Source organism: Eptatretus burgeri, chromosome 4, assembly GCF_056783735.1.
Source record: "Eptatretus burgeri isolate ZD-2024b chromosome 4, Ebu_testis_v1, whole genome shotgun sequence".
NCBI lineage: Eukaryota > Metazoa > Chordata > Myxini > Myxiniformes > Myxinidae > Eptatretus > Eptatretus burgeri.
Genome location: NC_140964.1, coordinates 109,845,411 through 109,864,234, shown reverse-complemented (window position 1 = coordinate 109,864,234; position 18,824 = coordinate 109,845,411). Strand labels below are relative to the sequence as shown.

At 44.7% G+C, this 18,824-nt stretch overlaps 1 protein-coding gene across 3 annotated transcripts in view; it reads right to left on the bottom strand.

Moving 5' to 3' along the window:
• The window catches only part of LOC147028892 (partitioning defective 3 homolog), a 336,652-nt gene that overhangs the window by 317,415 nt on the left and 413 nt on the right, over positions 1-18,824 (bottom strand). For all 3 annotated transcript variants that reach the window (XM_085879726.1, XM_085879725.1, XM_085879727.1), the window contains exon 1: positions 18,753-18,824. This exon is cut by the window's right edge. In XM_085879726.1, the coding sequence (XP_085735852.1) occupies positions 18,753-18,824 (72 nt within the window). The remainder of the gene's footprint in view (positions 1-18,752) is intronic.

Here is an 18,824-nt window from a genome sequence, read left to right as displayed (position 1 = left end):
ATAAAATAAGACATTATAAGGGAATGCAGTTAAACGATGCTGCATCACACCGTCATAAGCAAATTTGAGTCGAACAGACGCAGGTGGGATACCAACACGAGTGAGACCAAGTGACTCAGGATACCAACACGAGTCTGAGCACAATGCAAGGTGTACCAGAAATTAAATTTGGCAGAGATGGCGAAGGACACGTATCCACGGCATGCGGCATGTTTCAGGCTAGTAGCATTGCATCGGCCTTGGAGCCAGCGAAGAACCCCCTTCGCGCAGCCCGCTATGCTGGCCTTGCTAAACCACGCGCCGCACTGCACCAAATGCATGACGCAAAACATTACCTCCTCCTTCGCTGATGCCATTTCACCGCATTCTTTGATGGTGCCCCCATTCCAACTGGCATGCTTTTCTTTGGCCCAGGTGTGAAACAATGCGAGGAATTACATACAGACATGCCAAAGATCGATACTTTCTCATTTGCAAGGGTCAAAACAGGCATCGATGTAGTCTTGTCCACAATGCACACATAGCTTTTTCTCTGTACCCCCTGCCTAATCTCAATCATAAATTTTACCAATGTCACAATTAAACCCTCATCCTCTCGACACCCTTTCACTGAAAATATTGCATGGCCCACCTCCCCCACCCATTCTGTATATATATATATATATATATATATATATATATATATATATATATATATATATATATATCATCATCATACTAAAATACGCAATTTGACGTATCGTGGTCAAAGAGACAGACAATCGGTCGTTACTTATCCAATCTCAACCAGACTTGACAGGAGGACAAAGGGCCACACGATGGAGGTTGTAGGGGCTTCATGTTACCCCTTCCCCAAAGGGGTTTTCTGCCTTGGGTGAAATCCATGTTGAGATAGCCAGTCGTGGTGTTCTTCCAAGGCCACTTCTAATAAAAGTAATAATGCCATCTTCAGCGTCGTTTTACGTTATCGTGGCATTTTACCAAAGCCCCTTCCAATAACAAAATTGATAACAGTAACAGCACTTGAGAGAGCGTCTTGTATCCCACCTCCATCAAGCTGAATAGTTTATGTTTTTTTTATCCCACCAATAGGCGGGATCCGGATCCGGCCTTCCACAATCTAATTGGCTTGTTGTCGTCACCTACCCAACTCAACCACAAAGTTTTATCCGAATCCGTCCACAACTTTTTGAGATCATGCTATATATCGTTTTTGGCCTCATCACTCAATGGTGAAGAGTCAGTTAAAAAAATCAGAACAGCACTCTGACGTCGCGACGTCGACCAATATGCCTCAGCCCACATTTTAGACAGGACTTATTTTTTTTTTAAACGTGAAAGCACGAAGCATTTTTTGGTAGAAGTGAATGTTGTGGCTATTTTTGATCAATTGAAAGTGATCAATTCAAAAATGGTTGTCACCAGGCTGGATTTTTAGTTATTTGGCCACTATACAATAGAAAACAAGATGGCCAACAAAATACACAATTGGGTGGTTGCCAGACTACCATTATTCTCAGGTTTTCCGTCTGTCTGAATGTTTGTATGTAATGGACAGCTCTAGAGGCCAGAGGAGTCAACCCATTTTGATGAAACTTGACAGGCAGTTTCACACCAGGATGTAGTTGTATGCTTTTGAGCACCGTTTCTATGGAGACCACCGTTGCCAAGCAATGGGACTTTGAAATTTTTGGAAAAAAAACTAAAAAAATTGTTTTTTCGAAAATCAAAAATCGGCTTCCACGCTTTTATGCGTACCATAATCGACCTCTGTTAAAAATTTTCAGCCCGATCCGTGAAAAACTGACTAGTATGCAATTATGTCGCGACCACCCATGTTGCATACCGGCTTGTTTTAGTTCTCATTGTGAATGGTTTTTTCTTTCTTTTCTTTTTTTCCTCATAAACTTGCTATTTTTTTTAAAGTCTTTCAGAAGATACTAAGACCTCAGTGCACAAGAAATATGTTGCTGCTCTGTCACTTGTTGCTGTGAATCATGTGAAAAATTGGAATGGTACAAAGCCGAGGCTTTGTGAACCATTTTGCATTTATGACTAATATTTCACTAGTTCCAAATCTACCAAGGATCTAGTCACTGATGCAATTCAGGATTCCGTTTTGAATGCCAAAGAACATGGAAAGCAGCGTATTGAAACATTCCTTGAAGAGACACTGGCAGTAAAGAATGGAGAAATCCCCGCAGTCCCATTCCATGCGACAATACCAAGGAAGAATGTACGAATTAGTGAGACACAAAAGATAAAGAAAATAAAAAATTTAAAAAAGTCCTGAAAGCCGATAGAAGTGTCATGCAAGGCCTTATCATTGCCTATGAAGCTGGCCGAAAGGTTGACCTACAACATGTGTTGAATCATTTGCTGATGAAGGTGGCAATATCACCAGCAGAGATGAATGGATCATTGAGAAATGGCACTAAATCTGTGCTGGCAGATATACTCACAGCAGACACCGATTGCCTTCAAACCATTGAACTGTGAGGTGTGCCTTCATGTCGAGCAATAGATGGACAGGCACTAGTCGTTGCCCTTGGGAAGCCCACTGAAGCAAACACATTCGGAAACCTTGAAGATATATTCACATCAATGTTGCATGCTAATCCATCAGACAAGTGAAAAGATGTTTTGACAGATATCGGGAGGAATCCATCAAGATCGGTATAAGAAAGCGATGCACCAAGACCACTTGACCTATTCAGCATATCATTGAAGGGCGTTAAGTGCCTCTTCCCATTAGCTGGCCAAATTTTGCCGTCTTGCCAAGAACAAGGCTGACTTGGCATGCTTCCTATCAGAACAGCTTAGAGCAAAAGCACTATCTGATCTGTTAGATCTTGCTGCGACACACGACGAGGGTGACACACAACTAGTTGTGCAGAGCTTGAACAACAATTTCAGCAATGTTTTCGTGTCTGCAAGAGATGCCAATGTTCTTCCACTACTGATGCCACATTATCCTCATTTCCCATGCCAGAATGTATGGATGAAGTCAGGCACAGCAAAGAAACCAAAGTATATTCCATAAAGGACATCTTTGACCAGCTGCCTCCTGGGATTCCAGCATCTCTCCTGCCTTTCTATGCACCGACAGGATGACACCACATCATTTATATGCAATCACACAAAGCGCTCTTCATGGAAGGTGTTTATCAAACACCACGTCCTTCTTGCTCGTTCAGGTGATGGACAACTTACAGAAGAGAATATTGAAGTGGCGGAGAAATTTGTATGTAGGATGTACAAGTTGGACCATATTGACTCTGTAGACATGGCGCGCTGCATCATGTTTGCTAAAGCATGCAAACCAGAGGCCATGCCGAAGGCAACGAGCAATGCTTTGCGGTTTCACATGATGCGAGTGCATTACCGCAAACTCACCACCCAGATCCAAATCTGCAAAAACCAGAGATGATGGGATGGGAGTGGCCAGGGAGAGAAACTACAACCTATCTTAATGACACCAGATGCAATTCCTGAAACCTGCCAGGAAGTAATCTCCTGCTCATGTCACACTCGATGCAGAAATCTCCACTGCAGCTGTAAGGCCAAACTATTCTGCATGGCAGCCTGTGGATGCAGCAGCTATCCCAATGACAATGCCTGTGCTAATGTGAACACAACATAATGGTCGATATCTGAACACTGATGCAGATGATGTGTGGTATCTATATTTAATTATGCATCACATACAGATTTGCTTGCCAGATAACTAAGTATGTCACTTGCACACTTGAATGAAAATCGTGACTTAACCACATTATGCTGAGATTCAAGCGTTCAAATATATAGAAAGTAGTTTAAAAGTGACTAAAATCTGAATTACCTTCTAAATTGCCAATAAATGTATATCAAGAAGTTAAAACATGAGCAAACTTTGTCGTCTCCGGTGAAATTATGCCAGAACTACATTTTTGTGGCGTTTGTTTTAATTTTTTATTCTATTCAGTCGGAAGCAAAGAATGATACAAGCCAGTATGCGACATGAGTGGTTGCTACATAATTGCATACTAGTCATACAGTTTTTGACGGATCGGGCTGAAAATTTTTGACAAAGGTTGATTATAGTGCGCATAAAAGTGCGGAAGCCGATTTTTGAAAAAATAATTTTTTTAGGATTTTTCAAAAAAAATTCAAAGTCCCGTTGCTAGGCAATGGTGGTGTCCATAGCAACGGTGCTCAAAAGCATAGAACGAGATCCTGGTATGAACCTACCTGTCAAGTTTCATCAAAATTGGTTAACTCCTCTGGCTTCCAGAGCTGTCCATTATATACAGACAGACAGAGACATACAGACAGAGACATACAGACAGAAAAAGTGAAAATAAGGGTACTCTAGTGACCACCCAACAGACATACAGAAAAACTGAGAATAAGGGTAGTCTCACGACCACCCAAAAGAAAGTTTGGTAAAGGCCCGGTCACACCTTGACGTTTTAGCCAACGTATGCCGATTTTTTAATTTTTTTTCTAAAACGCTGGCACACGTTGAATACGTTATGGGTAAGTTTTGATAACATTGAGAGCACGCTGAAAAACACTGCCATACGTCGTTGTACGTTGGCTTTAAACGTTGTACTTTTTGGTTGTCCTCAAATTTTTTCATGCTTGAAATTTCACGACGTATGCCGGCGTATGACTCACACGTTCCGCTACGCTGGCCACAAGTTGTATGCACGGTCTGCGATCGTTGACAGATGCCAACACATGCTACTTGTAAGTTAATCATAAGTTGAGACACGCCGAGGTAATGTTTAGCGTACCCGAAACTTGTTTCTAACCTATGATTAACGTGTTGTTGGCACGTTACGCGATCGTTGCCACACATCGACAGACGTTACTTTTAAGTTACTCATAGGCTGAAAGACGTCGGTATAATGGATCGTCCTTGCGTCAGCGTCCACGGCCACGGCCAGGACACTTATTTGCAGCATTCTTCAAACTTTTCTTCGGCATGACGAGGATGTTCACACTTCGATGTCTAGCTTGGCTATGATTCCAATTGTCCATCGGCAGCGTCTATTTAAAATAGTCGAGTTTGAGCGTTTTAACACGTTCAGAAGAAACGCTTCAAATTTCAAAACCCCAGCGTCAAAAAACAAAGGCGAGTGACAGCAATTTAAATCGTTCATTGTAAACAATGAAAATAGCTGAGTTGTACCGTTTAAAAGTCGTTGAGTGTAAAAAAAATCCAATTGTTGAGCGCAAGCGTCTACTTTCAATAGTGGGGTTTGAGCAATTTAAATCGTTGAGTTTATCATTTAAATCGTTAAACGCAAGGACGATCCATCATAACCCACACCCTCCCCCTCACACTCACTTACTACTGCCAACATGAACAAACTAATACTAATACTGATACTAATACTGATACTGATACTGATACTGATACTGATACTGATACTGATACTGATACTGATACTGATACTAATACTGATACTAATACTGATACTAATACTGATACTAATACTGATACTAATACTGATACTGATACTAATACTAATACTGATACTAATACTAATACTGATACTAATACTGATACTAATACTAATACTGATACTAATACTGATACTAATACTAATACTGATACTGTTACTGCTGACATCGACTCAAAAAAGGACTCGAAAACACTGTTGGGTTCCCCTTTTATGAACACCATTTTTATATACCAATTCCCAAAACCGCTGGGAACACGTCTTTATATGGCAGTTGTAAGTTAGAAACACATTAATTTATTTTTTTTTTGTCGACCGGAAGACGTCATTGGAATACGTCTACATACGTCGATGTGTGTTGGGACTACGTAAAGAATTGGTTCAAAGCACGTCAAATATAGGTTAGAAATAAGTTTCGCGTAAAAAAGACATTACCGCGACGTGTTTCGACTTATGAGTAGCTTATAAGTAGCGTTTGTGGACGTGTGTAAGCGTCCACATATCGTGTGTACAACTTATCCCCATCGCATGCGGAACGTGTGTCATACGCCGAGTACGTCGTAAAATTTTGAACATGTTTAAAATTTCTTGACGTACTCTACTTACTACGACGTATGATAGCGTACTTTAGCATTGTACTCACGTATACCAAACTTACTCATACCGTATTTGACGTGCCCCAACGTTTTAGACACATTTTTCTTAGGTCGGCATACGCTGGCAAGATCGCCAAGGTGTGACCGCGATGTTGTCACTTCCATTTCTACGGCAGTTATGATTCGAATCGTTGTGCGTCAGCCTTTTAATAGGCTACGTCACGACATCGTCGGCGATGCGTGCAACGCGCTATGCCTAAGTTAGACTATCGTTGGGCATCGGTTGTGTAGGCCGACAACAGGTTCAGCATTCGTTGGTATAAGTTATCTATAACACAACGAAACGTTCTGTGTCCGTTACCAATGCGTTATACATAAGACCAAGTCACTATGAATACGTCCGAATCTTTAAAAAAAAACATCAAAAGTTCAACGTAAGCCAGCGTTTTACATACATTTTAATACGTTGCCATCGCTGGCTAAAACATCAACGTGTAACCGGGCCTTAACAAGCACATTAGTAATTAGTATGTCCCAATGGCCTAGTATATGCTTGTATAAAAAAATGAAGAGAACATTACACAAGAAAATATTGAAGCAGTGGAGAAATTTGTAAGTCAGATGTGCAAGTTGGATCATATTGACTCTGTAGACCAGTGGTTCCCAAACTTTTTTTGTCCATGACCCAAAATTTGAAATCACATTTGCCTCATAACCCAAATGATACTGGTACCTATGATAAAAATTGTCAGAGAAAATGCTTTTTACATGAAACACCCCCCCCCCTCAAAAACTGAAATTTTGAGGGGGGAGTTTCAAGTTTGGGAACCCCTGCTGTAGACACTCATAAAGGAAATACACCGGGGGAGGGGGGATCACAGAACCGTTGGAAAGCATCCGTAAATAAATAGAATATTAAATGCAGGTAAGCGACCTGAGACAAAGGGGAAAGCACGGTTCGTTATTGCTTTCAATGTGAAAGCACACTCCACCCGTGTGTATGTATGTATATATATATATAAAAAATATATATAAAATATATATATATATATATATATATATATATATATATTGTTCTCCTTTCGGCTGCTCCCGTTAGGGGTCGCCACAGTGGATCATCCATGATGATCCGCATTCTGATTTGGCTTCGTTTTACGCCGGATGCCCTTCCTGACGCAACCCGAGTCGCCTCTTATGACAGAGGGATAACGATTGGGTTTCGCCATGATTCCGGGCTGCCCTACACATTCTTATAGCTCAGCTCAGCGCAGAGCGCCCATCCTCAAGTGATCCTCCAACCAAAGCCTCCAAGTAGCCGGATTACAGGCGCATGCCACTACGCCCGGTCCGTGTATATATATATATATATATATATATATATATATATATATATATATATATATATATATATATATATATATATATATATATATATATATATCCTTATAACCACTGACTGACTGATATTAACGATTGGTACCTTCCAAATGACGTTGAAAGCTGAAATTGTGTGTGCCGATGGACATCGAAGCCGGTACACTGGAAAAAAAATATATATATATATATAAATATATAATAAAATAAATAAAATAAAAATTGCAGGCGAGTGACCCGAGACAATGGGGAAGCACAGTAATTTTGTGTGCCGATGGCTATTGAAGCCAATACACCAGGAAAAAAAAATTAATAAAATCATACAACTGTCGGAAAGCATCGTAAATTAAAATACAGTATTCATAAATGAAAAAAAAATGAAAATAAATAAATTAAAAATCAGTGACCCCAAGACAATGGGGAAGCACGGTTCGTATGCTTACACAATGTGGAAGCACATATCTATATCTATATATATATATATATATATATATATATATATATATATATATATATATATATATACACGAGCCACCACACTCCTGTCCTTATTTCACCTAATTTAAAAGTAATCAGTGATAAAATACAATTTAGAAGGAATTGAAAGATTGTGTGCAAACAGAGAAAGTTTCTAAATTACATCGAGTACCTCACTTCATAAAACTCCGCCAGTTAAACAACTCAAAGGAAAAGGAAAAGGAAAAGGCACAATCTGGGTTCACAGGGAGTTTTCCATGAAACAAACAATTTGTAAACACAAGCCTGGAACCCACACAAATGACACACCGCCATACTTTGCCATGAGGACACTAATGGTTTTCGTTTGCCTAAAGCCAACGTTTGTGGCGGCTTCCACCCACAAACTTGGGTGCCTCCATCGTGTTTGAATATCGCAGGGATAACAGTCACGATGTCTGAACAAATGAACCGATGGCACAATCCAAAAGGGCTGGTCGACTCTCCAAGAAAGAGGGAATGGTGGGGAAGGACTTGTGGCTGTGTGCTGTAGTGAGAGGCACCAACATAATTAACAGCTTTCCAAACAAATGTCAACAGGTGGGTGTTAAAATGGCAACAGCCAAAGTACTCTCAATCTCTTCCTCCAAGTCACATTTACTCCATGGGCAGAAAAAAAAAACAAGGGCAGCAAAGAGGGGGAAATCCAATTTTGAGAATGCGAAGTCAGCAGTTTCAGTGTTAATGGGCCTGCAGTGAGAAGCTCTGGTGTAAACTAAATTGGCAGCAAAGTGGATCCAAGAGCTCAACCAAGGTGTTGTCAATGATGGAAACAGGAAGGCTCTGCATAACCTAAGCCAGCACTCTAAATGCAACTCGTCTAACTCACCAAAATGCATACGACAAGTTTCCTTCTCCAGAGTAGCAGGACGACAGCATCCAACAAACCAAGATAGAATAAAAAAAAAAGTTTTAAAAAATCAGATTTAAAATAAACTGCAATAATAAAAAAAAATTGTGGCATTACCTGTGGGCACTCACCTGGTAGAATAATGATACTGAGGAGGAAGTCAACATGGGACGGAATAAGCAAAATGTACCAATAAACAAATGTTTTCGCCACGGTTTTTTTTTTTTTTAATGTTGTAAACAAACTTTGGTACATCACGGGTGATGAAGGTTGTGGTCAAGTTTCATCGGAATTGTGTGTGTAGTTTCTGAGAAGAAAGCAAATACTTTTTGGGGGGGGTGGGGGGACGGGAAGGTTCAAAGCTGGACCGACCCACTTTGACCCCCGGTAAACCCCCTTAGATGCAGACTTTTTTAAACGCCATGAACAAACTTCAGTTGCAACATACCAAAGACGTATCATTTCAGCCATGTTTGGTCACAATCCCATCAGCAGTTTTAGAGAAGAAGTTGCAAGTGTTTATGGACGGACAGACTGATGAACGGACGACGCGCCATCCCATAAGCTCCCCAGAACTACGGTACATTCCAGGTGAGCTAAAAATGAACAATGTACAAAACTTTTACTTCTACTGTACCATAACATGCTGAGATTCGTGATGCCACACTCAACAAAATACGTGAGCACAGGTTACACCATTCTGGGGATTTTTTTTTTTTCAAAATATTGCATTATTAATGAAATGGCGATACTGTACTTATAAAAACAATAGGAAAAAAATTAAATAACCTGAAACTGCATATAAAATACAAAGCTAAGTCTTCATTCTGCAATAAAGAAAGCATTGACTGCAGGAAGGTATAAGTAGCAGAGGTCCACAAAAAAAATTAAATTTCAAAACAAAGGCACAGGGTGAGTGTTAGTGTGACAATCGCAGTCTGTACGAAGACGTGTGTGCTGCGATGCACTGACAGTAGTACCGATCCAGTCGGACAATTTCTCCCATATTTGAGCCAAGGAAGGGGGCTTGAGCTCGCTGAACCCACAGACACCCTCCCCCCTCCCCCCCCCGCACCCAATGTGCCAATGTCCAACATCCCCTCTACCTAGGAGACGTGGAGTGGATTGTAGGTTCTTGCCTGGGCACAACTGAGTCCTGACGAGCATGCCGACAAACACACAGATAAGAGGCTACGGGAAAGCAAGTAATATCCAAGAGTTGCAACAAAATGTATTCCACATTCGGCAAAATCTGTATCAGGCTGTCGAGAGATGTACAGGAAATCAGCGATTTAAGGCCTTCACAGGTTCAATCAGCATAGGATGATGGAGGAGATACTAGCAGCAAGGAATATTATACATACATTCAGTGTACAAGTAAGCCTGGTGTTGCCTTAGCGACGAGGGTGACTGTCTTCGGATCCTCGATCCTGAGATCCTCGATCCTTGATCCTGAGATCAAGCCCCGTTGGCCACCGAACACCAGGTGGGGTCAACTCAGCCTGTCATCCTTCCGAGGTCAGCAAAATGTGTACCAGTGAACTGGTATAGGGGCACAGCATCAGCGGCACAGCCGTGCGTCCAATAAATGATAGCTACCCAGCAGCCAAGCTGCCATATGCAAGAACAGAATATTCAGAACACCTTCCTAATATTGAGTTTAACCCCCTTTTGCTCTCAGAACAGCCTCAATTCGTTGGAGCATGAACTCCACAAGATGTTTGTTCCACAGGGATGTTGGCCCCATGTTGACTCCAACACTTCCCACAGTTGTGTCAAAGTTGGCTGATAGTGGATCTCTACTCCGAATAGCTCGTTCCATCTCATCCCACAGATGGCCAATTGGATTGAGATCCGGTGACTGGGCAGGTCACTGCAGGAAGCTGAATTCACTGTCGTGTTTGTGGAACCATTCGTGAACAATCCTAGCCTTGTGGCATGGGGCATGATCCTGCTGAAGAAATGCATTAGCAGATGGATACGCTGCTGCCATGAAGGGATGGATCTGATTGGCAATGATGTTCAGATATCCTGTGGCATTCAAACGTTGCTCCACTTTAATCAACGGGCACAATGTGTCCCATGAAAACACACCCCACACCATCACACCACCACCACCAGCCTGCAATGTTGACACACACCATGATGGATACATGTACTCATGTGGTTTTCTCCACCCTCGTCCTCCCATCAGCATGAAACAGCAAGGAACCGGGATTCATTAGACCAGGCAATGTTTTTCCGATCCTGCAGTGACCGGTGTTTTTGTTCCTCAGCCCACTTCGACCACAGGTTCTTGTTTTTTGCTGGAAGAAGTGGAAATCCACGTTCATCGGCTGCCATTACCCCATTTGTGTTGAGGTATGATGAGTTGTGCATTATTTTATGGATCTTTCAGCACCAATGTCGTTCTGGATCGTCAGATGACTAACTGTAGCCCGTCTGTTGCTCTGCACAATTTGTGTTAGCCTCCTTTGGCCTCTTTCATCAATGAGCCGTTTTCGACCACTGGCTGGATGACCTTTGGGTGGTCAGGTCAGGTATGGGAGCATGTGCCAGAACAGCGCATCGCTGCGTCCACTTTCCGCCGGTACTCCAGGGGCCTCCGTCTGGCCATCCCCCAGGCAGATGCCAGGCCCATCCCCATCTCCTTGAGATGATGGTCAACCTGCTGCAACCACGAGGCACGTGGTCAGCCCACTGGCCTCCTCCACTCATGAGACTCCCCCGCTGAGAGAATCTGGTGAGCAGGATCAGCGTCAGGAAAACGAGCCACATGTCCATACAGCCGCAACTGACGCTCACGGACTATGCAGGTAACAAATCTCATCCGAGTCTCTCTCAGCAACCGCTCGTTGGAAACAAAATCCGACCAGCGATAGCCAAGGATTCTCCGAAGAGACCTGGTACCAAAGGAATTAAGTCTCCATCTCAGATCCTTGGTCAGAGTCCAAGTCTCGCATCCATAGAGCAAGACTGGAAGTACCAAGGACCTGAAGACTCGGACTTTCGTCCTCCCGCACAAGTACCGGCAGCGCCACACCCCATGATCCAGTGAATCCATGACTCCCCAGGCCCGACCCAGACGTCTATTGACCTCGGACTCACAGCCAGCAGAGACATGAATATCACTGCCAAGGTAAGTGAATCTTTCCACGAGCTCAACATCCTCACGACAAACAGACAAAGACAGGACAGCAGCATCCAAGATGTCACCGAAAGCCTGGATCTTAGTTTTGACCCAAAAAACCCGTAATCCCAACGGCTCTGACTCCTCATTCAGCACCTCGAGGGCCCCCAAAAGGGTGTCTAAAGTCTCCGCAAAGATGACTGCATCATCTGCAAAATCAATGTCCGAGATCTTGACATTCCCAAATGATGCACCGCAGCTTGATCTCTCCGACATCCTCCCTAGAATCCAGTCCACACAAGTGCTGAAAAGTGTGGGGGCAAGTACACACCCCTGACGAACTCCAGTAACAACTGAAATAAGCCAGAGATGGTACCACCACACTTCACAGCACTCTCAGTACCAGAGTAGAGTTCAGACATCAGATCGATCAGTTTTGTTGGCACCCCACGAAGACCAAGAATCCTCCAGAGGACATCCTGATTCACTGAATCGAACGCTTTACAGAGATCAACATAGGCTGCAAGCAGCCCCTGCCGAAACTCTCGTCTGTGTTCGGTGAGGACACGAAGAGCAAGGATACGGTCAATCGTTGACCTCTTTGGTGTAAAGCCTGACTGCTCTGGACGCTGGTGCTCAAGCAGATGGTGGCGAACCCTATCAAGAATTATCCGAGCAAAGACCTTACCCTGCACTGAGAGCAGCGTCACCCCTCGGTAGTTGTTGCAGTCTTGGCGATCACCCTTCCCTTTCCAGAGAGGGACAACAAGGCCCCTCTTCCAGTCAGTTGGGATGATGCCTGTGTTCCAGGCAGAGCACAAAACTGCATGCAACGACGCGAGTGCAGCATTTCCACCAGCCTTGAGAAGTTCGGCATGGATGCCACAGATCCCTGGAGCTTTGCCCCGTTTCAACTGGTTCACCGCAGCCCGTGTTTCCACAAGCGAAGGTGGACCACAGTTGATTCGAGGGTCAACAACAGGGATTGTAACACCCTTGACGTCCAACTCGACAGCTGGTGGATCAACCGGGTACAACCGCTCAAAGTAACCGGCCCAGCGGGCCTTCACTTCAGACTCCTCTGTCAAGAGCCTACCACTCTCTGCTCGAACTGCAGTGCTCCGAGGGATGGGCTTGGATGAACGTAATGTGCGAATTCCCCTGTAAGCGGGACGAGAATCACCTGTCCACAGGTGATGCTCTCACCCCTCACAGATTCCTCGCACATAGGCCTCCTTGTCCACCCTCAGTGCACGTACAGTTTTATGCTTCAGCTCCCTGAACAGCTCAGCTCTGCCATTCAGCCTGGCCCTGTGACTCTGGTCAATGGTATCCAGTGTCCCTTGAGAGACAAAATTCTTCTTTGCCCTGCGGTGAGCTCCAAGGCATCCACCGGCAACATCAAGGACGGTGGTCTTGAAGGCGCTCCACAACTCTTCAGCCCTTTCATCAATGAGCCGTTTTCAACCACTGGCTGGATGTCCTTTGGGTGGTGGACCATTCTTGATACACACGGGAAACTGTTGAGTGTGAAAACCCCAGCAGCTTCGCAGTTCTTGACATACTCAAACCGGTGTTCCTGGCACCTACTATCATACCCCGTCCAAAGGCACTTACATCTTTTGTCTTGCCCATTCACCCTCTGAATGGCACACAAACACAATCCACGTCTCAATCGTCTAAACTCTAAAGGCTTTAAAATCCTTCTTGAACCTGTCTCCTTGCCTTCATCTACACTGAGCGAAGTGGATTTAACAGGTGCAATCAATGAGGGATCAAAGCTTTCACCTGATCAGTCTATTTCATGGAAAGAGCAGGTGTTCCTCATGTTTTGTACACCGAGTGTGTGTATATATATATATATATATATATATATATATATATATATATATATATATATATATATATATATATATATATATATATATATATATATATATATATATATGTTGTCTCCATTTAATTGTGCTCCCATCACAGTTTATTTAAAGTGACATTTGTTTACCATCAGGGCGTTCATTTTATTTTGGCAGGACAATGTACATCATGTGGTTGCTCGACTACAAACCGTTTGGCAACCATGACGGAAATATGAAGAAAAAATTAATAAAAATATTTTATAAACCACCAGAGGAATGACAAAGAAGGTCTCTAAACAAACATACTTTTACCGCTCGGTGATATCAAATTGATCAATCATCAAATCATCAAACCCAAGGCAAAGTTTGCAAATAACAACTGAACACTGCAAGTGTTTCGTGACGATTCAAACCCGAATTCATGCCAAATAAACGATTAATGGACCGGGCAAAAATTATTAGAACCACAAAGATCTTCCAGAGAGTGCAAAACAACCGCAAGTTGGCAATACCAGCACAGGCTTTGATGTGCCCAATGGTCTCCTCATCATCATCATCATCATCATCATCATCATCCTCTTCCTGCAGTGAAGTTCCTTGTGATCAGGGATCATACTGTATGTTATTATATTATATTCATGAATGGCAAGAGATTCATTTAGCAAGGCTGGACTCTCAAAAGTCTGCTTTATGGACAGGTTTGTGCACACACCCTGTAAAAGGTGTCAAAAGATTCGCAATATCATTTGCACCTCTTATTCGTATTATACTCGCTCCACAAAAAATAAATACACAATTCAATAAATAAAACACACTTTTACTTTCCTTTGGACCCAAACTCTTTGATTAACATTTCCACCTTGATTTTGAAATCATTTAAACCAAGATAGTCATTTGCTAAAACTTGAATGCTATACTTTCACAAATAGAGCATTCAAAACTACAACGGCCACTCGGGAGAGCACATACCTCCGCCAGGCTGAAAAGTTTACAGTTTGTATCCCACCGATCGACCGGATCTGGATCCGTACCCGCACCAAAATCCAATTGCCTTGATATTGTCGCCAACCCAACTCATCCACAGAGTTGTCAGAAGCCGTCCACAACCTTTTGAAATTTTGTGCAAAACGGTGTATGGTTTTTGGCCCCCATCTCTCAATGGTAAAGAATCACTTGAGAAATTAAAAAAAAAAAAAATCTCGGATCCAGATCTTCACCAAAATCAAATCAATTAGTCCGTGTCGCAAACCCATCATGTCCACCAAGTTTCGTCTGAATCCGTAAATAACTTTTTTGAGATTTTGTCCTAATCTCGAAATGGTGAGGAATCACTTTTATAACTCTCGCATCCGGATCGACACCAAAATCTACTTAATTTGTCCGTGTCACACACACCCAACCTGTCCACCAAATTCCATCCGAATCCGTCCATCGCTTTTTAAGATATCGTGCTCACAGACAGACAGACTGGGAGTGAAAACATAACCTGCGTTCACCTTCAGTGACGGAGGTAACAAAGGTCTGACTGTCTCAAAAACTTTTCACCTTCGCTGCACAAATGTAACCACAGAATTGCACACCCGGGTAGACCGACAGCGACAGCAATGGCTTCCCTCTCTGATGACCAGGAAAGGATCCGATTCTGATCTAAAACGTGGAACGCATCCTTTCATCCAGACTCTTCAGAAGTATCGTCAAACGAGGCCACCTGTCTGTTCCCACAATCTACCACCGCAAGTTCTGCTCCTCAACCATCTGGACCTCACAGACAGATACAACCTCTCCTGGGAAGACTGTATACAGTCATCAAAGCTGTCCTCAAACTTCAGCTGCAGAATGGCCATCTTCAGTCATGCAAAGTCCTGAGCAAATCAACCTCTCACAACATATGAGGTTGTTGGCTGTCCCTCAATGGAGTGCAGCTCCAATAAAATCGATTCGTTACCTTGGGACAAGGATTGGCCCTGATGGTAAAAGGCAGCACGGTTGACTACCAAGTGACATGACCTTTTCCATCCTCACTACCCTTGGGACAAGGATTGGCTCCGATGAGATGGCATCCCCACTTCACAGCATGCCATGCTCCGTTACTATCCAGGACCTTTGCCGTCCTCACTATCCCACCCCCATCCCCCGCCACCCTCACCAAGTTTTCTTCCCTTTTCTCCTGATTTTGTTCCTTCATCCCCTTGTTGCGTCCATGTGTTGACCGACTGCCCGGATGTCAGTACTGCATGTTGACTTCTACCCTCATTTTGTTCCACCAGGAGTTTACATTTGATAGACAATTAGAATAAATAAAAAACCCATCATGAAGCATCAATTGTTTTGATATCCAGAGACTCCAGAGCCTGGAAGTGATTGAATCGACTCAACAATGAGAACACAACAGGATTTCTATACGTGTGGCACTTGATTGAATCAGTTATAAAGTGGTCTATAAAACAGAGCGTTCCCATTTCCATCGACTTGTGGAGAAAAACAAAACCCTGGCAGCATGTGGAAAGTCTTCGAGGAGATTGAGAAGGTGGAGGTTCAGACACCACCTGCACCTCTGCTGTGACCCATCAGCTCAAGAACAATTGAGGAACATGCTGCACCATGCGGCTCTGCATAGCAAGGGAACACCAGGGTTACCAAGAACTCAAGACCTGAAACTTGTTCATCGGATGCAATATGCCAGCAAATAGCTTTCGCTTTCCGATGAAACACATTCTGACGTCCCATAGTATAGAAGTGCACGCCAGCCAAGCCCCTTATCATCATTTCAATCCCAGCATGGAAAAATACCTTGTTAGTGTTTCATGAACCACAAAGCCCAGAGTTCAGTCACGTCATGCATCGATATGTTTTAAAAAGACTCGCCCCTTCTACCCTTCCCCTACCCCCTGAGCCACGACTCTTCCCCGACCGCCGCAACACAGTGATCTGCCATCTGCCCGGGTGGGGGAACAGACAACAAAACTGCAGGTCTTTGCTTCAGATAAACACAACCAATGGCTCTCTCTTCATGAATCACAGAATGAGTGAGGGAAAAGCAGATTATATTCCCATACATGTACATGTGCGGCTCGTGCGGCTCAGAGACAAGCCGACAAACCGTCCGATGGCACAGGAGTGAAAGCGTGCAACATCTGAGCAAACTACGGCACGTTCCTCCAATAAACAAACTCGAACTCGAGGTCTTCGCCGAGCGGTCATTCTGTACACCCTGTACATCTACCTCGGGGAACGTGCCTTCTCGTACATCGAGCGCTCTTCCATTCATTGAAGCACACAGCTCTTTGCTCGAGTTTCCTTTTCTTTGTCAACTCTGCTCTTCTATACTCCTGTTTCTGTCATCTTTATTTGGATGACTGCTCGTGTGCACTCCACCCAGTGATGTCACAACCTTTCGTTTGGATTTTTCAGCTTCATGTTTGTGCATTTCCAAAGTGTATGCGCCTCCATGAACCTTGCCCTTGAAAGAGGTTGAAGAAAAGAAAAGAAAAGATGAGCACATCTCAAACCTGCTCAAGGATAAATGCTTTGTTTGCAAGGTCTCAATAACATTATTGAAACACAGTGACTTTCCACAAGGTCTGTTTGGGAAAACATTTTACCTTTTTTGTTGAAACAGTGAGCTGTATCTGCACCGCTTGGTATGGCCTGATCACAGAGGATTCTCCTTTTTATTAATTACCAAGAAAGGTGTTCATTGGTACATTAGCCTGACTCCTGGTGAGACCTATCCTTACCAACCATGCATTGTTCAGATCGATTCAAAAAATAAAAATAAAAATAAAAATGTTCCAATTTAAATTACTTTGCGGAACTCTGAAGTTATAAAAGTCACCAAACTCAAAGGTATCGCACAACCCACAAACACCCTTAGCTCCACAGCAATGCCAAAAACACAACATGATCACCCCGGCTCAACGGGGAGGGGTGGGTGAGCGACCCGGCTCAACGGGGAGGGGTGGGTGAGCGACCCGGCTCAACGGGGAGGGGTGGGTGAGCGACCCGGCTCAACGGGGAGGGGTGGGTGAGCGACCCGGCTCAACGGGGAGGGGTGGGTGAGCGACCCGGCTCAACGGGGAGGGGTGGGTGAGCGACCGGGTTCGGGATGGGGAGGGGTAGGTGAGTGACCAGGTCTAAGAGGGGAGGGGTGGGTGAGCGACTGGGTCCAAGATGGGGGAGGGGTGGGTGAGCGACCAGGTCCAAGAGGGGAGGGGTGGGTGAGCGACCGGGTCCAAGAGGGGAGGGGTGGGTGAGCGACCGGGTCCAAGAGGGAGGGTGGGTGAGCGACCGGGTCCAGCGACCGGGTTCGGGATGGGGAGGGGTAGGTGAGCGACCGGGTCCAAGAGGGAGGGGTGGGTGAGCGACTGGGTCGAAGAGGGAGGGTGGGTGAGCGACCAGGTCTAAGATGGGAGGGGTGGGTGAGCGACCGGGTCCAAGAGGGAGGGGTGGGTGAGCGACCGGGTCCAAGAGGGAGGGGTGGGTGAGCGACCGGGTCCAAGAGGGGAGGGGTGGGTGAGCGACCGGGTCCAAGAGGGGAGGGGTGGGTGAGCGACCGGGTTCGGGATGGGGAGGGGTAGGTGAGCGACCGGGTCCAAGAGGGGAGGGGTGGGTGAGCGACCGGGTGAGGGGGAGCGACTGGGATGGGGAGGGTAGGTGAGCGAAAGAGGAGGGTGAGCGACTGGGTCGAAGGTGGGTGAGCGACCAGGTCTAAGATGGGAGGGTGGGTGAGCGACCGGGTTCGGGATGGGGAGGGGTAGGTGAGCGACCGGGTCCAAGAGGGGAGGGGTGGGTGAGCGACTGGGTCTAAGAGGGGAGGGGTGGGTGAGCGACTGGGTCTAAGAGGGGAGGGGTGGGTGAGCGACCCGGTTGATGAGGGGAGGGGGTCGTTCTCCATCCTCCGTTTGTTCGTGTTACACAGGGTACGAATAACAAATGATCTTTCACGTGTCGAACATCAATGGACGAAGACCTCCTCACCTTTCCGAGAGCTTTCCGGTAGCGGGTCGTGGCCTGCACGATGAGGTCTCGAACCGAGAGGCGACCGTCTCC